The following is a 14,461-nucleotide window of genomic DNA, read 5'->3' as shown; positions in this document are numbered from 1 at the left end:
GTATAACCTTCAGAATGTGAAATACTGTTATGCAGTTCATTCCTATCTTAAATCTCTGAATGTTCTCATGAGCCTGTGGTGAGGTATTGTCTGTAATAACAGAGCTTTAGATGGTATCCTTTTACATATTGCTATTTCTTAAAATTCATATAAAGATTCACATTTACCGCAAACTTATGTGGGTAAAAGCCTTGTACAGGACAACTAGACGGCCATAAAAACCGTGACCCATCTCTGAATTCACCTCAAAGTCAGTGTCTAATATAATTTATATCGTGCTGTGGTGGTTGATCTGCTCGTCTCAGAAAATCATTGATATAAGTTTGAAAGAGGCTGGGAAAGGTTATATGAACAGTGTTCTGGTTAATGAGGAGATGCTATCCAGCTGGCAGCAGGCAGACGGGGCCATGTAATGTTATTCTTGTTAGACCGTCCTGATATCACAAGCTTACATGTGTGTCTTTGATTCCAGGTGAGGGACAGTCATCAAAGCAGCTCCAACTTCATACTTTTCTCCCAAGAGCTCAGGAACAAAGACGAGTACAACCAGGTCATCTTCTCTGGATTCTGTAGGAAGGTATGAATACAACCAGGTTATCTTCTCTGGATTCTGTAGGAAGGTATGAATACAACCAGGTCATCTTCTCTGGATTCTGTAGGAAGGTATGAATACAACCAGGTCATCTTCTCTGGATTCTGTAGGAAGGTATGAATACAACCAGGTCATCTTCTCTGGATTCTGAAGGAAGGCATGACAACAACCAGGTTATCTTCTCTGGATTCTGTAGGAAGGTATGAATACAACCAGGTCATTTTGTCTGGATTCTGAAGGAAGGCATGACAACAACCAGGTTATCTTCTCTGGATTCTGTAGGAAGGTATGAATACAACCAGGTCATCTTCTCTGGATTCTGTAGGAAGGTATGAAAACAACCAGGTTATCTTCTCTGGATTCTGTAGGAAGGTATGAATACAACCAGGTCATTTTGTCTGGATTCTGAAGGAAGGCATGACAACAACCAGGTTATCTTCTCTGGATTCTGTAGGAAGGTATGAATACAACCAGGTCATCTTCTCTGGATTCTGTAGGAAGGTATGAATACAACCAGGTCATTTTGTCTGGATTCTGAAGGAAGGCATGACAACAACCAGGTTATCTTCTCTGGATTCTGTAGGAAGGTATGAATACAACCAGGTTATCTTCTCTGGATTCTGTAGGAAGGTATGAATACAACCAGGTCATTTTGTCTGGATTCTGTAGGAAGGTATGAAAACAACCAGGTTATCTTCTCTGGATTCTGTAGGAAGGTATGAATACAACCAGGTCATTTTGTCTGGATTCTGTAGGAAGGTATGAAAACAACCAGGTTATCTTCTCTGGATTCTGTAGGAAGGAATGAATACAACCAGGTCATTTTGTCTGGATTCTGTAGGAAGGTATGAATACAACCAGGTCATCTTCTCTGGATTCTGAAGGAAGGCATGACAACAACCAGGTTATCTTCTCTGGATTCTGTAGGAAGGTATGAATACAACCAGGTCATTTTGTCTGGATTCTGTAGGAAGGTATGAATACAACCAGGTCATCTTCTCTGGATTCTGAAGGAAGGCATGACAACAACCAGGTTATCTTCTCTGGATTCTGTAGGAAGGTATGACAACAACCAGGTCATCTTCTCTGGATTCTGTAGGAAGGAATGAAAACGTAGCCTATTGTACTGCCAAGAGGAGTTTCAGTTGCTTTTTGTCTCTCTCTTTTTCCCTCTTTGGAAAAACCTTTAACTTCAGATCCAGACTTGGACTTTTTGTGTTCACGTATCTGTCCTGGTTTCTGTTTTTGGCTGGTTTGATCCATGATAGTTCTGATTTCTACATTAAAGATGCCATTGTAGAGCAAAATAAAAACATATCTTTCTCTCTCTCTCTCTCTCTCTCTCTCTCTCTCTCTCTCTCTCTCTCTCTCTCAGATGAACAGATTCAATAAAAGCTCAGACCGAGCTTTGCTGATCACAGACAAACATATCTACAAACTGGACCCCAAAAAACAGTTTAAAGTGTTGAAAAGACTGCCTCTAGAAGTGGTGAGTATACTCTTCATGTGTGTCCCGTCCAGTGAAAGCCACCTTACTCCAGCCCGTGAGTTACCTCTTTACATCCACCTACATCCGTTGACTGGGTATTACTTACAGACATGGGATACGCCCAAAATGGCACTCTTTTCCATGTATAGTGCACTACTTTTGACCAGGATCCACTATGTAGGGAATAAGGTGCTGTTTGGGATGTACTCATGATCAATGGCCTCTGTCTGTCTGTGTGAATTAGTGACCCAGAACAGAGGTTGAGGGAAGCAGGGAGAGGGGAAAGGAGGGGGGAGAGTGGGAGGGGAGGGGGAAGGGGGGAGAGTGGGAGGGGGAAGGAGGGAGAGTGGGGAGGGAGGCTGCGAAGGAGGGGGAGAGTGGGAAGGAGGGAGTGGGGGAAGGGGGGAGCGAAGGAGGGAGTGGGGGGAGCAAAGGAGGGAGTGGGGGGAGCAAAGGAGGGAGTGGGGGGAGCAAAGGAGGGGGAGGTAGGGGGGAGGAAACGAGGGGGAGAGTGGGAGGGGAGGGGGGAGGAGGGAGAGTGGGGAGGGAGGGTGCGAAGGAGGGGGCGAGCGGGAAGGAGGGAGTGGGGTGAGCAAAGGAAGGAGAGAGGGGGGAGGAAAGGATGGGGTAGGGAGAGTGCGAAGGAGGGAGAGGTGGGGAGGGGGGGGTGCAAAGGAGGGAGAGGTAGGGGGGGAAATGAGGGAGATTGGGAAGGAGGGGGAGGAAAGGAGGGAGATTGGGAAGGAGGGGGAGGAAAGGAGAGAGAGGGGGGGAGGAAAGGATGGTAGAGGGGGGGAAGGAGGGAGAGGAGGGAGGAATTGAGGGAGAGTGGGAAGGGGGAGGGAGGGAGAGTGGAAAGGAGGGGGGGGGGAGAAAATAGGGAGAGGGGGGAGGAAAGGAGGGAGAGTGGGAATGAGTGGGGTAAGGAAGGAGGGAGATTGGGAAGGAGGGTGGGAGGAAAAGAAGGAGATTAGGAAGGAGGGGGGAGAGTGGGAGGGGAGGGGGAAGGGGGGAGAGTGGGGAGGGAGGGTGCGAAGGAGGGGGAGAACAGGAAGGAGGGAGTAGGGGAAGGGGGAGGAGTGAGGGAAGGAGGTAGGGAGGGAGGCAGACGGGAGAAAGTGTGAGGTGTCTGATCTACATTTCTTGGTCCTGATGATGGAGGGGAGCAGTACGATGCTCCACAGATGTGTGTTGTGCTGCATTGACAGTCAGAGGGCCACGGTACTTACTGTACACACAGTGTGTTTTACTCTGAAGCTGTCCATGTTACAGAACACACTGTAGGTGGAGGTAACAAGGCAGTTAATTATACAGTATTACATAATGAGCAGCTGAACACCAGTTAGGATAGAACACAACCAACACAGCTGAACACCAGTTAGGATAGGACACAACCAACACAGCTGAACACCAGTTAGGATAGAACACAACCAACACAGCTGAACACCAGTTAGGATATAACACAACCAACACAGCTGAACACCAGTTAGGATAGAACACAACCAACACAGCTGAACACCAGTTAGGATAGAACACAGCCAACACAGCTGAACACCAGTTAGGATAGAACACAACCAACACAGCTGAACACCAGTTAGGATAGAACACAACCAACACAGCTGAACACCAGTTAGGATAGAACACAACCAACACAGCTGAACACCAGTTAGGATAGAACACAACAAACACAGCTGAACACCAGTTAGGATAGAACACAACCAACACAGCTGAACACCAGTTTGGATAGAACACAACCAACACAGCTGAACACCAGTTAGGATAGAACACAACCAACACAGCTGAACACCAGTTAGGATAGAACACAACCGACACAGCTGAACACCAGTTAGGATAGAACACAACCAACACAGCTGAACACCAGTTAGGATAGAACACAACCAACACAGCTGAACACCAGTTAGGATAGAACACAACCAACACAGCTGAACATCAGTTAGGATAGAACACAACCAACACAGCTGAACACCAGTTAGGATAGAACACAACCAACACAGCTGAACACCAGTTAGGATAGAACACAACCAACACAGCTGAACATAAAGCACAGCCATACCGTGGGAAGAAACAGTTGAGTTATGAAGTTATCCAGAGCAATATCACTTTGTTTTACTATAGTATGGCTGAAAAGTAAGGTTATGTACTATAAATCACTGAATGACAGGATAGCTGAACACACATTTTGGTTTAAAGTGAGAGTAGCTCACAACTGCTGTGTGATTCACAACATTACAGTGTAGTTACAGTGTAGTTACAGTGTACTGCTAAAATAATGGTGAAGTAAATATAACCAATAGTTGTCATGGTACTGTACAGTAACTCATCATGGCCTAGCATTGAAAGAGGCTGTAGGATTCAATCTCTACTACTCTGACGACCAACTACAGTATAGCACCACCTCATCACTGTTAATCATGACGTCCAACTACAGTATAGTACCACCTCATCACTGTTAACCATGACGCCCAACTACAGTATAGTACCACCTCATCACTGTTAACCATGACGCCCAACTACAGTATAGTACCACCTCATCACTGTTAACCATGACGCCCAACTACAGTATAGTACCACCTCATCACTGTTAACCATGACGCCCAACTACAGTATGGTACCACCTCATCACTGTTAAGCATGACGTCCAACTACAGTATAGTACCACCTCATCACTGTTAATCATGACGTCCAACTACAGTATAGTACCACCTCATCACTGTTAATCATGACGTCCAACTACAGTATAGTACCACCTCATCACTGTTAATCATGACGCCCAACTACAGTATAGTACCATCTCATCACTGTTAAGCATGACGCCCAACTGCAGAATAATACCACCTCATCACTGTTAAGCATGACGTTCAACTACAGTATAATACCACCTCCTCCATCACTGTTCTGTACTTAGACTATGATATTGTACTGTGTGTTATCTTATGACCGGGACGAGACTATTTAGCTCTGCACTATTCTGTGCCATGTCTGTGGCTGTGTCCCAAATGGCAGCCGATTCCCTATAAACCGCACTACTTTTGACCAGAGCCCTATGGAGAACCATAAGGGAATAGGGTGCACACCTTGATGCCACGCTGTGTGTTAAGGTATGACAGGGACTAGGTCATGTAGCTCAGGGTCAGCCCTGTCTTATGTAGTGCAGGCCAGGAGAGATAGGACAGGATGTCCTAGTCCCATTGTTCCAGCCTTGACAGGCCTGACACTACAGGGTCATAGGCAGCACAGTAACGTCTAGGCTGTTTGGTTGTAGGATTAACCTGTGTTATGTTTGCTTGTATTCATCCAGCCAGCTGTAAGAGGTTTAGCACCAACCCGACTGTCTCTTTCTCTCACACGTGTGTACACTTTCTCTCTCTCTGTCTCTGTCTGTCTCTCTCTCTGTTTAAATCTGACTGGTTCACTCATCATGACCTAATCTCCCCTAATACACACACACACACACACACACACACACACACACACACACACACACACACACACACACACACACACACACACGTGCAGCATGGATAGAGAGCGTAAAGTACTAGACCGATATAAAACCCTGCAACTTATCCAGAATGCCGCAGCCCTCCTGGTGTTCGACCTTCCTAAGTTCTCCCATGGCACCCCGCCGCTCCGTAAGCTCCACTGGCTTCCAGTCTAAGCTCAAGAGGAACTGCCCCTCCCTACCTTCAGGCTATGCTCAAATCCTACACCCCAACCCAAGCACTCTGTTCTGCCACCTCTGATTGCTTGGCTCTCCCACCCCTAGGGGAGGGGAGCTCCTGCTCAACCCAGTCTTCTATGTCCTGTGACTGTACCCAATTCGCTAACCGCTAGGCTACCTACTGCCATGAAGAGTGGAAACAGAAATGTTGCCTGGGAGGGAGTTATATACCTGTGACTGTACCAGGAAGTGTTACCACTACATCACTGCTCTGTGTGCATGTATGTGTCTGAGTGTGAACCTGTGTGTGTGTGTGTGAGTGTAGCTTACCTCTTTCTACTCACCCAGATAACAGGCCTGAGTGTCACTGCAGGCGTTGACCAGATGGTGGCGCTACACACGTCCTCCCAGGATGATGTTCTTCTCTACATCCAGAGAGGGGAGCTGTGCCCCGACCAGGACCGCATCGGGGAGCTGGTGGGAACGCTCATCGACCACTTCACACGGTCAGTGGCCACGGTCAGGGGGTGTCGGGTTCGGTAAGACCAAGCTGCACTGGGCTGGCCTGGTTAAGCATTCACTGTAGTCAGTGACGACATGTGTTAGCATGATCAAACCTCCCTGAACAAGGTTTGACACTGGGATTGTGTTAGCATGGTCAAACCAGCTTGAACAAGGCCTGAGACTGGGATTGTGTTAGCATGGTCAAACCAGCCTGAACAAGGATTGAGACTGGGATTGTGTTAGCATGGTCAAACCAGCCTGAACAAGGATTGAGGCTGGGATTGTGTTAACATGATCAAACCAGCTTGAACAAGGACTGAGACTGGGATTGCGTTAGCATGGTCAAACCAGCTTGAACAAGGATTGAGACTGGGATTGTGTTAGCATGATCAAACCAGCTTGAACAAGGCTTGAGACTGGGATTGTGTTAGCATGGTCAAACCAGCCTGAACAAGGATTGAGACTGGGATTGTGTTAGCATGATCAAACCAGCCTGAACAAGGATTGAGACTGGGATTGTGTTGAGACTGTGATTGGTTTAGACTACAGCTCTTCCAGGGCTTTTCACACTAGCCAACTGTTTCAAGACAAGTTGTACTGAGCTGGCCTGGTTAGGAATTCACCATAGTTGCTGAAACCTGAAAAGCTGATCAGGACAATGTGTAAAGAAAATACCACAGTCAGCACGGTTTGGTTGGGGTCAGCAGGATAGCGTAAATGGGGTATCAATGTCAAACTTAATTAAAAACTTCTCTCAGGGACCTCCTGAGTCTAAGGCACTGCATTGCAGCAAGTAGCCTAGTGGTTAGAGTGTTGGGCCAGTAACCGAAAGGATGCTAGATCGAATCCCAGAGCTGACAAGGTAAAAATCTGTCGTTCTGCCCCCGAACAAGGCAGTTAACCCACTGTTCCTAGGCCGTCATTGTAAATAAGAATTTGTTCTTAACTGACTTGTCCAGTTAAATAAAGGTAAAATAGTAATAAAATAAATTGCAGTGCTTGAGGTGTCACTACAGACCCGGGTTTGATCCTAGGCTGTATCACAGCCGGCTGTGACTGGGAGATACATGAGGTGGCGCACAATTGGCCCAGCGTAGTCAGGGTTAAAGGAGGGTTTGGCCTGCCGGGATTGTCTTGTCCCATCGTGCTCTAGCGACTCCTTCTGGCAGGCCGGGCGCCTGCAAGCTGACCTCGGTCGCCAGGTGTACAGTGTTTCCTCCGACCCATTGGTGCGGCTGGCATCCAGGTTAAGTGAGCAGTGTGTAAAGAAGCGTCTTGGCAGGGTCGTGTCTCGGAGGACGCACGGCTTTTGACCTTCGCTTCTCCTGAGTCCGTAGGAGAGTTGCAGTGATGGAACGAGACTGTAACTACCAATTGGATATCAGGAAATTGGGAGAAAAAAGGGGTAAAAATGTGTGTGTTTATATGTATATATATATATATATATATATTTATTTATTTTTTCTCAGACCTTAATTCTAAAGTTTATATTGATAAGTCTGAATCTGATGTCTGATTCATAATGGCATTTGTCTCTGTCATAGTTTTGAATCAGATTCGTGGCATTAATAACTGCCATATTTAAATGTATAATCATTTGTTATTGTCAGACTGATTTTCATGGCCCTCCAGTGTTCAGGTTGTGTTTAGGATCAGCTTTCCCTCTCCCAATCCTGACCTGAACCATTTGAACCAAAACTGACCAAAACTGACCTCAGATCAGCGTCTAGGGGCCTCCGATCAGCGTCGAGGGGCAACATCACCCTGCACCCCAACAGGCAGTTTTTGAGGCCCGGCCAGCAGTCTCTCCACTAAGCCTATGGTCTTCCAGCAGTCTCTAACAGCACCCATCCCAAATTGATTGGATTCCTAAATCTTAATCTTCAAATCCAGTCAGGGCCATACTGATTTAAAGGATTGGCCCCTTTTTTTCCAATATTCGTCTAAAATTACATGTCCAAATCGTACTGCCTGTAGCTCAGGACCTGAAGCAAGGATATGCATATAATTGATACCATTTGAAAGGAAACACTTTGACGTTTGTGAAAATGTGGATATTAATGCATGAGAATATAACACATTACATCTGGTAAAAGATAACAGAAGAAAAAAATAAGTATATATCTTTTTTTTTTTTTTCATCTTTGAAATGCAAGAGAAAGGCCAATATATGACTTAGGAATCTAGGCACAATTTAGATTTTGGCCACTAGATGGCAGTGTACATGCAAAGTTTGAGACTGATCCAATGAACCATTGCATTTCTGTTCAAAATGTTGTATCAAGACTGCCCAAATGTGCCTAATTGGTTTATTAATACATATTCAAGTTCATAATAGTGCACTCTCCTCAAACAATAGCATGATATTCTTTCACTGTAACAACTAGTGTAAATTGGACAGTGCAGTTAGATTAACAAGAATTTAAGCTTTCTGCCCATATCAGATATGTCTATGTCCTGGTAAATGTTCTTGTTACTTAAAATGTCATGCTAATCACATTAGTGTACGTTAGCTCAACTGTCCCGTGGGGGGGGGCACCGATCCCATAGAGGTTAAAAACACCAGAGACCTTACTCCTACTTCTTCTCATTGTAATGTGAAATGTTCGTTTTTAGTGCTAACCTCTGAATCGTCATTTACACTGTCCAAATATCACCTCATGTACTGTAGTTACAAATTCCTCATGTCCCATTAGCCCATGATTATCAGTCATATGTTTTTAACATCACACATTGATGTCTGTGTGGGATACAGGATCAGTCTTGTCTGTGCAGTAGCCTGCCACCTCATTAATATACTGGTATCTTCTGCCATTTCTCACAATATAGATAGAGACTGGGAGAGGCTTATAGGACCACAGTCAGCTGGTCGGTAGCTGTACCAGGCTGTGTTTTGGAGGATTTTTATGTGTGTGTGTTTGTGTGTTTTTTAATGAGAGACACGCTCCTGGTGTTGTCTATGGGTCTGGGTTTGTGTTGGGCGAGGGAGTCGGTCAGTCAGTGACACGGGGCTCACACCAGCAGCGGTCTGTCTCTTGCTGCTGATCGAAGCAGCGGGCGCCGAAGAGAGAGTTAGAGCGGTGGCCATTGAGAAAGGCTAATCAGTTGGTCCAACTGCCTGCGTGACCCCTCTGTGCCTTTCTTTCCCACCATCTAGGGGTCATGACCCCTACAGGTTCTCATCAAAAGAGAGAATTGGAGATTTTGAGTCGAGGGCTTGGGGGTCTTGTAGATGACATGGAGCCAGTGGGTTTGGCGACGAGTATGAAGCGAGGGCCAGCCAACAAGAGCGTACAGGTCGCAATGGTGGGTAGTATATGGGGCTTTGGTGACAAAACGGATTGCACTGTGATAGACTGCATCCAATTTGTTGAGTAGGGTATTGGAAGCTATTTTATAAATGACATCGCCAAAGTCGAGGATTGGTAGGATGGCACAGTAATGTTTCTTATCGATGGCGGTTAAGATATCATTTAGGACCTTGAGCGTGGCTGAGGTGCACCCATGACCAGCTCTGAAACCAGATTGCATAGCAGAGAAGGTATGGTGAGATTCGAAATGGTCGGTAATCTGTTTGTTGACTTGGCTTTCGAAGACCTTAGAAAGGCATGGTAGGATAGATATAGGTCTGTAGCAGTTTGGGTCAAGAGTGTCACCCCCTTTGAAGAGGGGGATGACCGCAGCTGCTTTCCAATCTTTGGGAATCTCAGATGACACGAAAGAGAGGTTGAACAGGCTAGTAATAGGGGTGGCAACAATTTTGGCAGATAATTTTAGAAAGAAAGGGTCCAGATTGTCTAGCCCGGCTGATTTGTAGGGGTCTCGATTTTGCAGCTCATTCAGAACATCAGCTGAGCAGATTTGGGAGAAGGAGAAATGGGGAAGGCTTGGGCGAGTTGTTGTGGGGGGTGCAGTGCTGTTGACCGGGGTAGGAGTAGCCAGGTGGAAAGCATGGCCAGCCGTAGAAAAATGCTTATTGAAATTCTCAATTATGGTGGATTTATCAGTGGTTTATCAGTGTTTCCTATCTTCAGTGCAGTGGGCAGCTGGGAGGAGGGGTTCTTATTCTCCATGGACTTTACAGTGTCCCAGAACTTTTTTGAGTTAGTGTTGCAGGAAGCAAATTTCTGCTTGAAAAAGCTAGCCTTGGCTTTTCTAACTGCCTGTGTATAATGGTTTCTAGCTTCCCTGAACAGCTGCATATCACGGGGGCTGTTCGATGCTAATGCAGAACGCCATAGGATGTTTTTGTGTTGGTTAAGGGCAGTCAGGTCTGGGGAGAACCAAGGGCTATATCTGTTCCTGGTTCTAAATTTCTTGAATGGGGCATGTTTATTTAAAAAAAATAAAAAAAAATATCCAGGCATCCTCTACTGACGGGATGAGATCAATATCCTTCCAGGATACCCCGGCCAGGTCGATTAGAAAGGCCTGCTCGCTGAAGTGTTTCAGGGAGCGTTTTACAGTGATGAGTGGAGGTCGTTTGACCGCTGACCCATTACGGATGCAGGCAATGAGGCAGTGATCGCTGAGATCTTGGTTGAAAACAGCAGAGGTGTATTTAGAGGGCATGTTGGTTAGGATGATATCTATGAGGGTGCCCGTGTTTAAGGCTTTGGGGAGGTACCTGGTAGGTTCATTGATAATTTGTGTGAGGTTGAGAGCATCAAGTTTAGATTGTAGGATGGCTGGGGTGTTAAGCATGTTCCAGTTTAGGTCGCCTAGCAGCACAAGCTCTGAAGATAGATGGGGGGCAATCAGTTCACATATGGTGTCCAGAGCACAGCTGGGGGCAGAGGGTGGTCTATAGCAGGCGGCAACGGTGAGAGACTTGTTTTTAGAGAGGTGGATTTTTAAAAGTAGAAGTTCAAATTGTTTGGGTACAGACCTGGATAGTAGGACAGAACTCTGCAGGCTATCTTTGCAGTAGATTGCAACACCGCCCCCTTTGGCAGTTCTATCTTGTCTGAAAATGTTGTAGTTTGGAATTAAAATGTCTGAATTTTTGGTGGTCTTCCTAAGCCAGGATTCAGACACAGCTAGAACATCCGGGTTGTGCTAAAGCAGTGAATAGAACAAACTTAGGGAGGAGGCTTCTAATGTTAACATGCATGAAACCAAGGCTATTACGATTACAGAAGTCATCAAAAGAGAGCGCCTGGGGAATAGGAGTGGAGCTAGGCACTGCAGGGCCTGGATTCACCTCTACATCGCCAGAGGAACAGAGTAGGAGTAGAATAAGGGTGCGGCTAAAAGCAATAAGAATTGGTCGTTTAGAACGTCTGGAACAGAGAGTAAAAGGAGGTTTCTGGGGGCGATAAAATAGCATCAAGGTATAATGTACAGACAAAGGTAAGTTAGGATGTGAATACAGTGGAGGTAAACCTAGGTATTGAGTGATGAAGAAAGAGATATTGTCTCTAGAAACATCATTGAAACCAGGAGATGTCATTGCATGTGTGGATGGTGGAACTAATAGGTTGGATAAGGTATAATGAGCAGGACTAGAGGCTCTACAGTGAAATAAGCCAATAAACACTAACTAGAACAGCAATGGACAAGGCATATTGACATTAAGGAGAGGCATGCTCAGTCGAGTGATCAAAAGGGTCCAGTGAGTGGAGAGGTTGGGTTGGGGGTCACGGCGATTTAGACAGCTAAATCGGTAGCAAGCTAGCATAGGAGCAAGCTAGCATAGGATGGAGGTCTGTTATTAGCCAACTCTTGCGTTCCGTCAGTAGATTAGTGGGTTTCCGTGTGGTAGAGGGGATTAATCCAAATCACACAACAACAACAAAAATAAAAACAATAGATATAGTTATAGAGGCCCAAGAAGAAAAATAAATAAATAAATACAAATTTTAAAAAAATTGTCCGATTTTCTATTCAGATAGCAGCCGATAAGATAGCCAACGGCTAGCAGGCCGCAGATGGGCGCCCAGGCAATGTTGCGCCGGAGGAGCCAGCCGGACAATTCCCTCGGGTAGACAACGTCGGCAGTCCAGCTGTGAAGGCCCGGTGGGGCTCCGCGTAGGCAGCAAAACGGGTCCGGATAGGTGACTGCAGCCCAGGAGTGATTGATGGAACTCTTCAGCTGGCTAGCTCCGGAACAATTGATGTTAGCTCCGGAATCGACGAAAGCCGATAGTCACAAGGATAGCAGCTAGCTAGCTGTGAGATCCAGGTATGGATGTCCAGAGCCAGCGGCCGAAATCCAGGGACATGGAGAGAAAAATTGGTCCGGTATGTTCCGTTCCGAGCCGCGCTGCGCTGCACCGCGCCATACAAAACTGGCAATAGATTCTCGAGCCAAAGGACAGCCGATGACCACAAACCGTGGTTAACTGAGTACTAACGATTAGCCAGTAAATAAGCTAACTAGCTTCTGAACTAGCTTCTGAACCAGCTTCAGAGTAGCTTCTGGACCAGCTTCTGGCTAGCTCCCGGCTAGCTTCTGGCTAATTTCTGGCTAGCCTCTCGGAGGATTACAGATCTGAGGTAAATAATACTTTTTTATATAAATATAAATTGGTGAAGCGGATTGCAGGAGAGTGTTCTGAAGATGAGTTTTTGGAAAATTAAAAATGTATGTGAAAAAAAAGTTGTAAATATATATATATACGGGACACGACAGGACGAGGACAAAAATAAGTCTGAACTGCTATGCCATCTTGGGATAGGGATACAAATGTGTGCGAGGAGGAGGAGCAGAGCAGCAGATGACAGTACAAACAAGTTATTTTTCCACTCCCTCTCGCTCTCTTTTCATCAATCCCTTCTGCCAAGAAGTCAGTCCCAAGACCACTAGAGTCATCCCCCAGTCAGGCCTCTTCTCACGTGGCTGTGGAGAAAGGTTTGGTCTGAGAGTGAGTCATTGGAGCAATCGTGTTACCAGTCTGCTTCTCTCTGCCCCCAAGACAAACATTGATGCTTATTATGTAGTGTGTGTGTGTGTGTGTGTGTGTCTCAGTGAGAGAGTAGAGCTGTTTCAATCTGGGTCAATGTCATCAGTATTAGTGGAAAAACAGGTGAATTCTCTATGTGACTCCAATGAAGACAGGCTGTCTGGTTTACTGTCTTCTTACATTCCTCTTCTTCCCTCTCTCCTCCTCCTCCTCCTCCATCTCTCTCTCTCAAATCAATTCAATGGGCTTTATTAGCTTGGGAAACCTATGTTAACATTGCCAAAGCAAGTGAAGTAGATAATATACAAAAGTAAAGTCTCTCTCTCTCTCAAATCAAATTGATTTATATAGCTGTACAGACACCCAGCCTAAAACCCCAAACAGCAAGCAATGCAGGTGTAGAAGCACGGTGGCTAGGAAAAACTCCCTAGAAAGGCAGGAACCTAGGAAGAAACCTAGAGAGGAACCAGGCTATGTGGGGTGTGGCCAGTCCTCTTCTGGCTGTGCCGGGTGGAGATTATAACAGAACATGGCCAAGATGTTCAAATGTTCATAAATGACCAGCATGGTCAAATAATAATAATCACAGGCAGAACAGTTGAAACTGGAGCAGCAGCACAGCCAGGTGGACTGGGGACAGCAAGGAGTCATTATGTCAGGCAGTCCTGAGGCATGGTCCTAGGCTCAGGTCCTCCGAGAGAGAGAAAGAGAAAGAAAGAGAGAATTAGAGAGAGCATACTTAAATTCACACAGGACACCGGATAGGACAGGAGAAGTACTCCAGATATAACAAACTGACCCAAGCCCCTCGACATATAAACTACTGCAGCATAAATACTGGAGGCTGAGACAGGAGGGGTCAGGAGACACTGTGGCCCCATCCAATGATACCCCCGGACAAGGCCAAACAGGCAGGATATAACCCCACCCACTTTGCCAAAGCACAGCCCCCACACCACTAGAGGGATATCTTCAACCACCAACTTACTTAGCATCCTGAGACAAGGCCGAGTATAGCCCACAAAGATCTCCGCCACGGCCAACCCAGACAGGAAGATCACATCAGTGACTCAAGCCACTCAAGTGACGCACCCCTCCCAGGGACGGTATGAAAGAGCACCAGTAAGCCAGTGACTCAGCCCCTGTAATAGGGTCAGAGGCAGAAAATCCCAGCGGAAAGAGGGGAACGGCCAGGCAGAGACAGCAAGGGTGGTTCGTTGCTCCAGAGCCTTTCCGTTCACCTTCACACTCCTGGGCCAGACTACACTCAATCATATGACTCACTGAAG

General features: G+C 46.2%; 1 protein-coding gene across 1 annotated transcript in view; it reads left to right on the top strand.

The window, feature by feature from the left end:
• The window catches only part of LOC110496890 (unconventional myosin-Ig-like), an 86,960-nt gene that overhangs the window by 50,462 nt on the left and 22,037 nt on the right, over nt 1-14,461 (top strand). The window contains exons 19-21 of the mRNA XM_036953558.1: nt 473-577; nt 1,968-2,081; nt 6,112-6,269. Coding sequence (XP_036809453.1) covers nt 473-577; nt 1,968-2,081; nt 6,112-6,269 — 377 coding nt within the window. The remainder of the gene's footprint in view (nt 1-472; nt 578-1,967; nt 2,082-6,111; nt 6,270-14,461) is intronic.

Source organism: Oncorhynchus mykiss, chromosome 18 (genome assembly GCF_013265735.2).
Source record: "Oncorhynchus mykiss isolate Arlee chromosome 18, USDA_OmykA_1.1, whole genome shotgun sequence".
Lineage (NCBI taxonomy): Eukaryota > Metazoa > Chordata > Actinopteri > Salmoniformes > Salmonidae > Oncorhynchus > Oncorhynchus mykiss.
The sequence above is the reverse complement of the archived record's forward strand: the minus strand, read 5'-3'. Positions and strand labels throughout refer to the sequence as shown.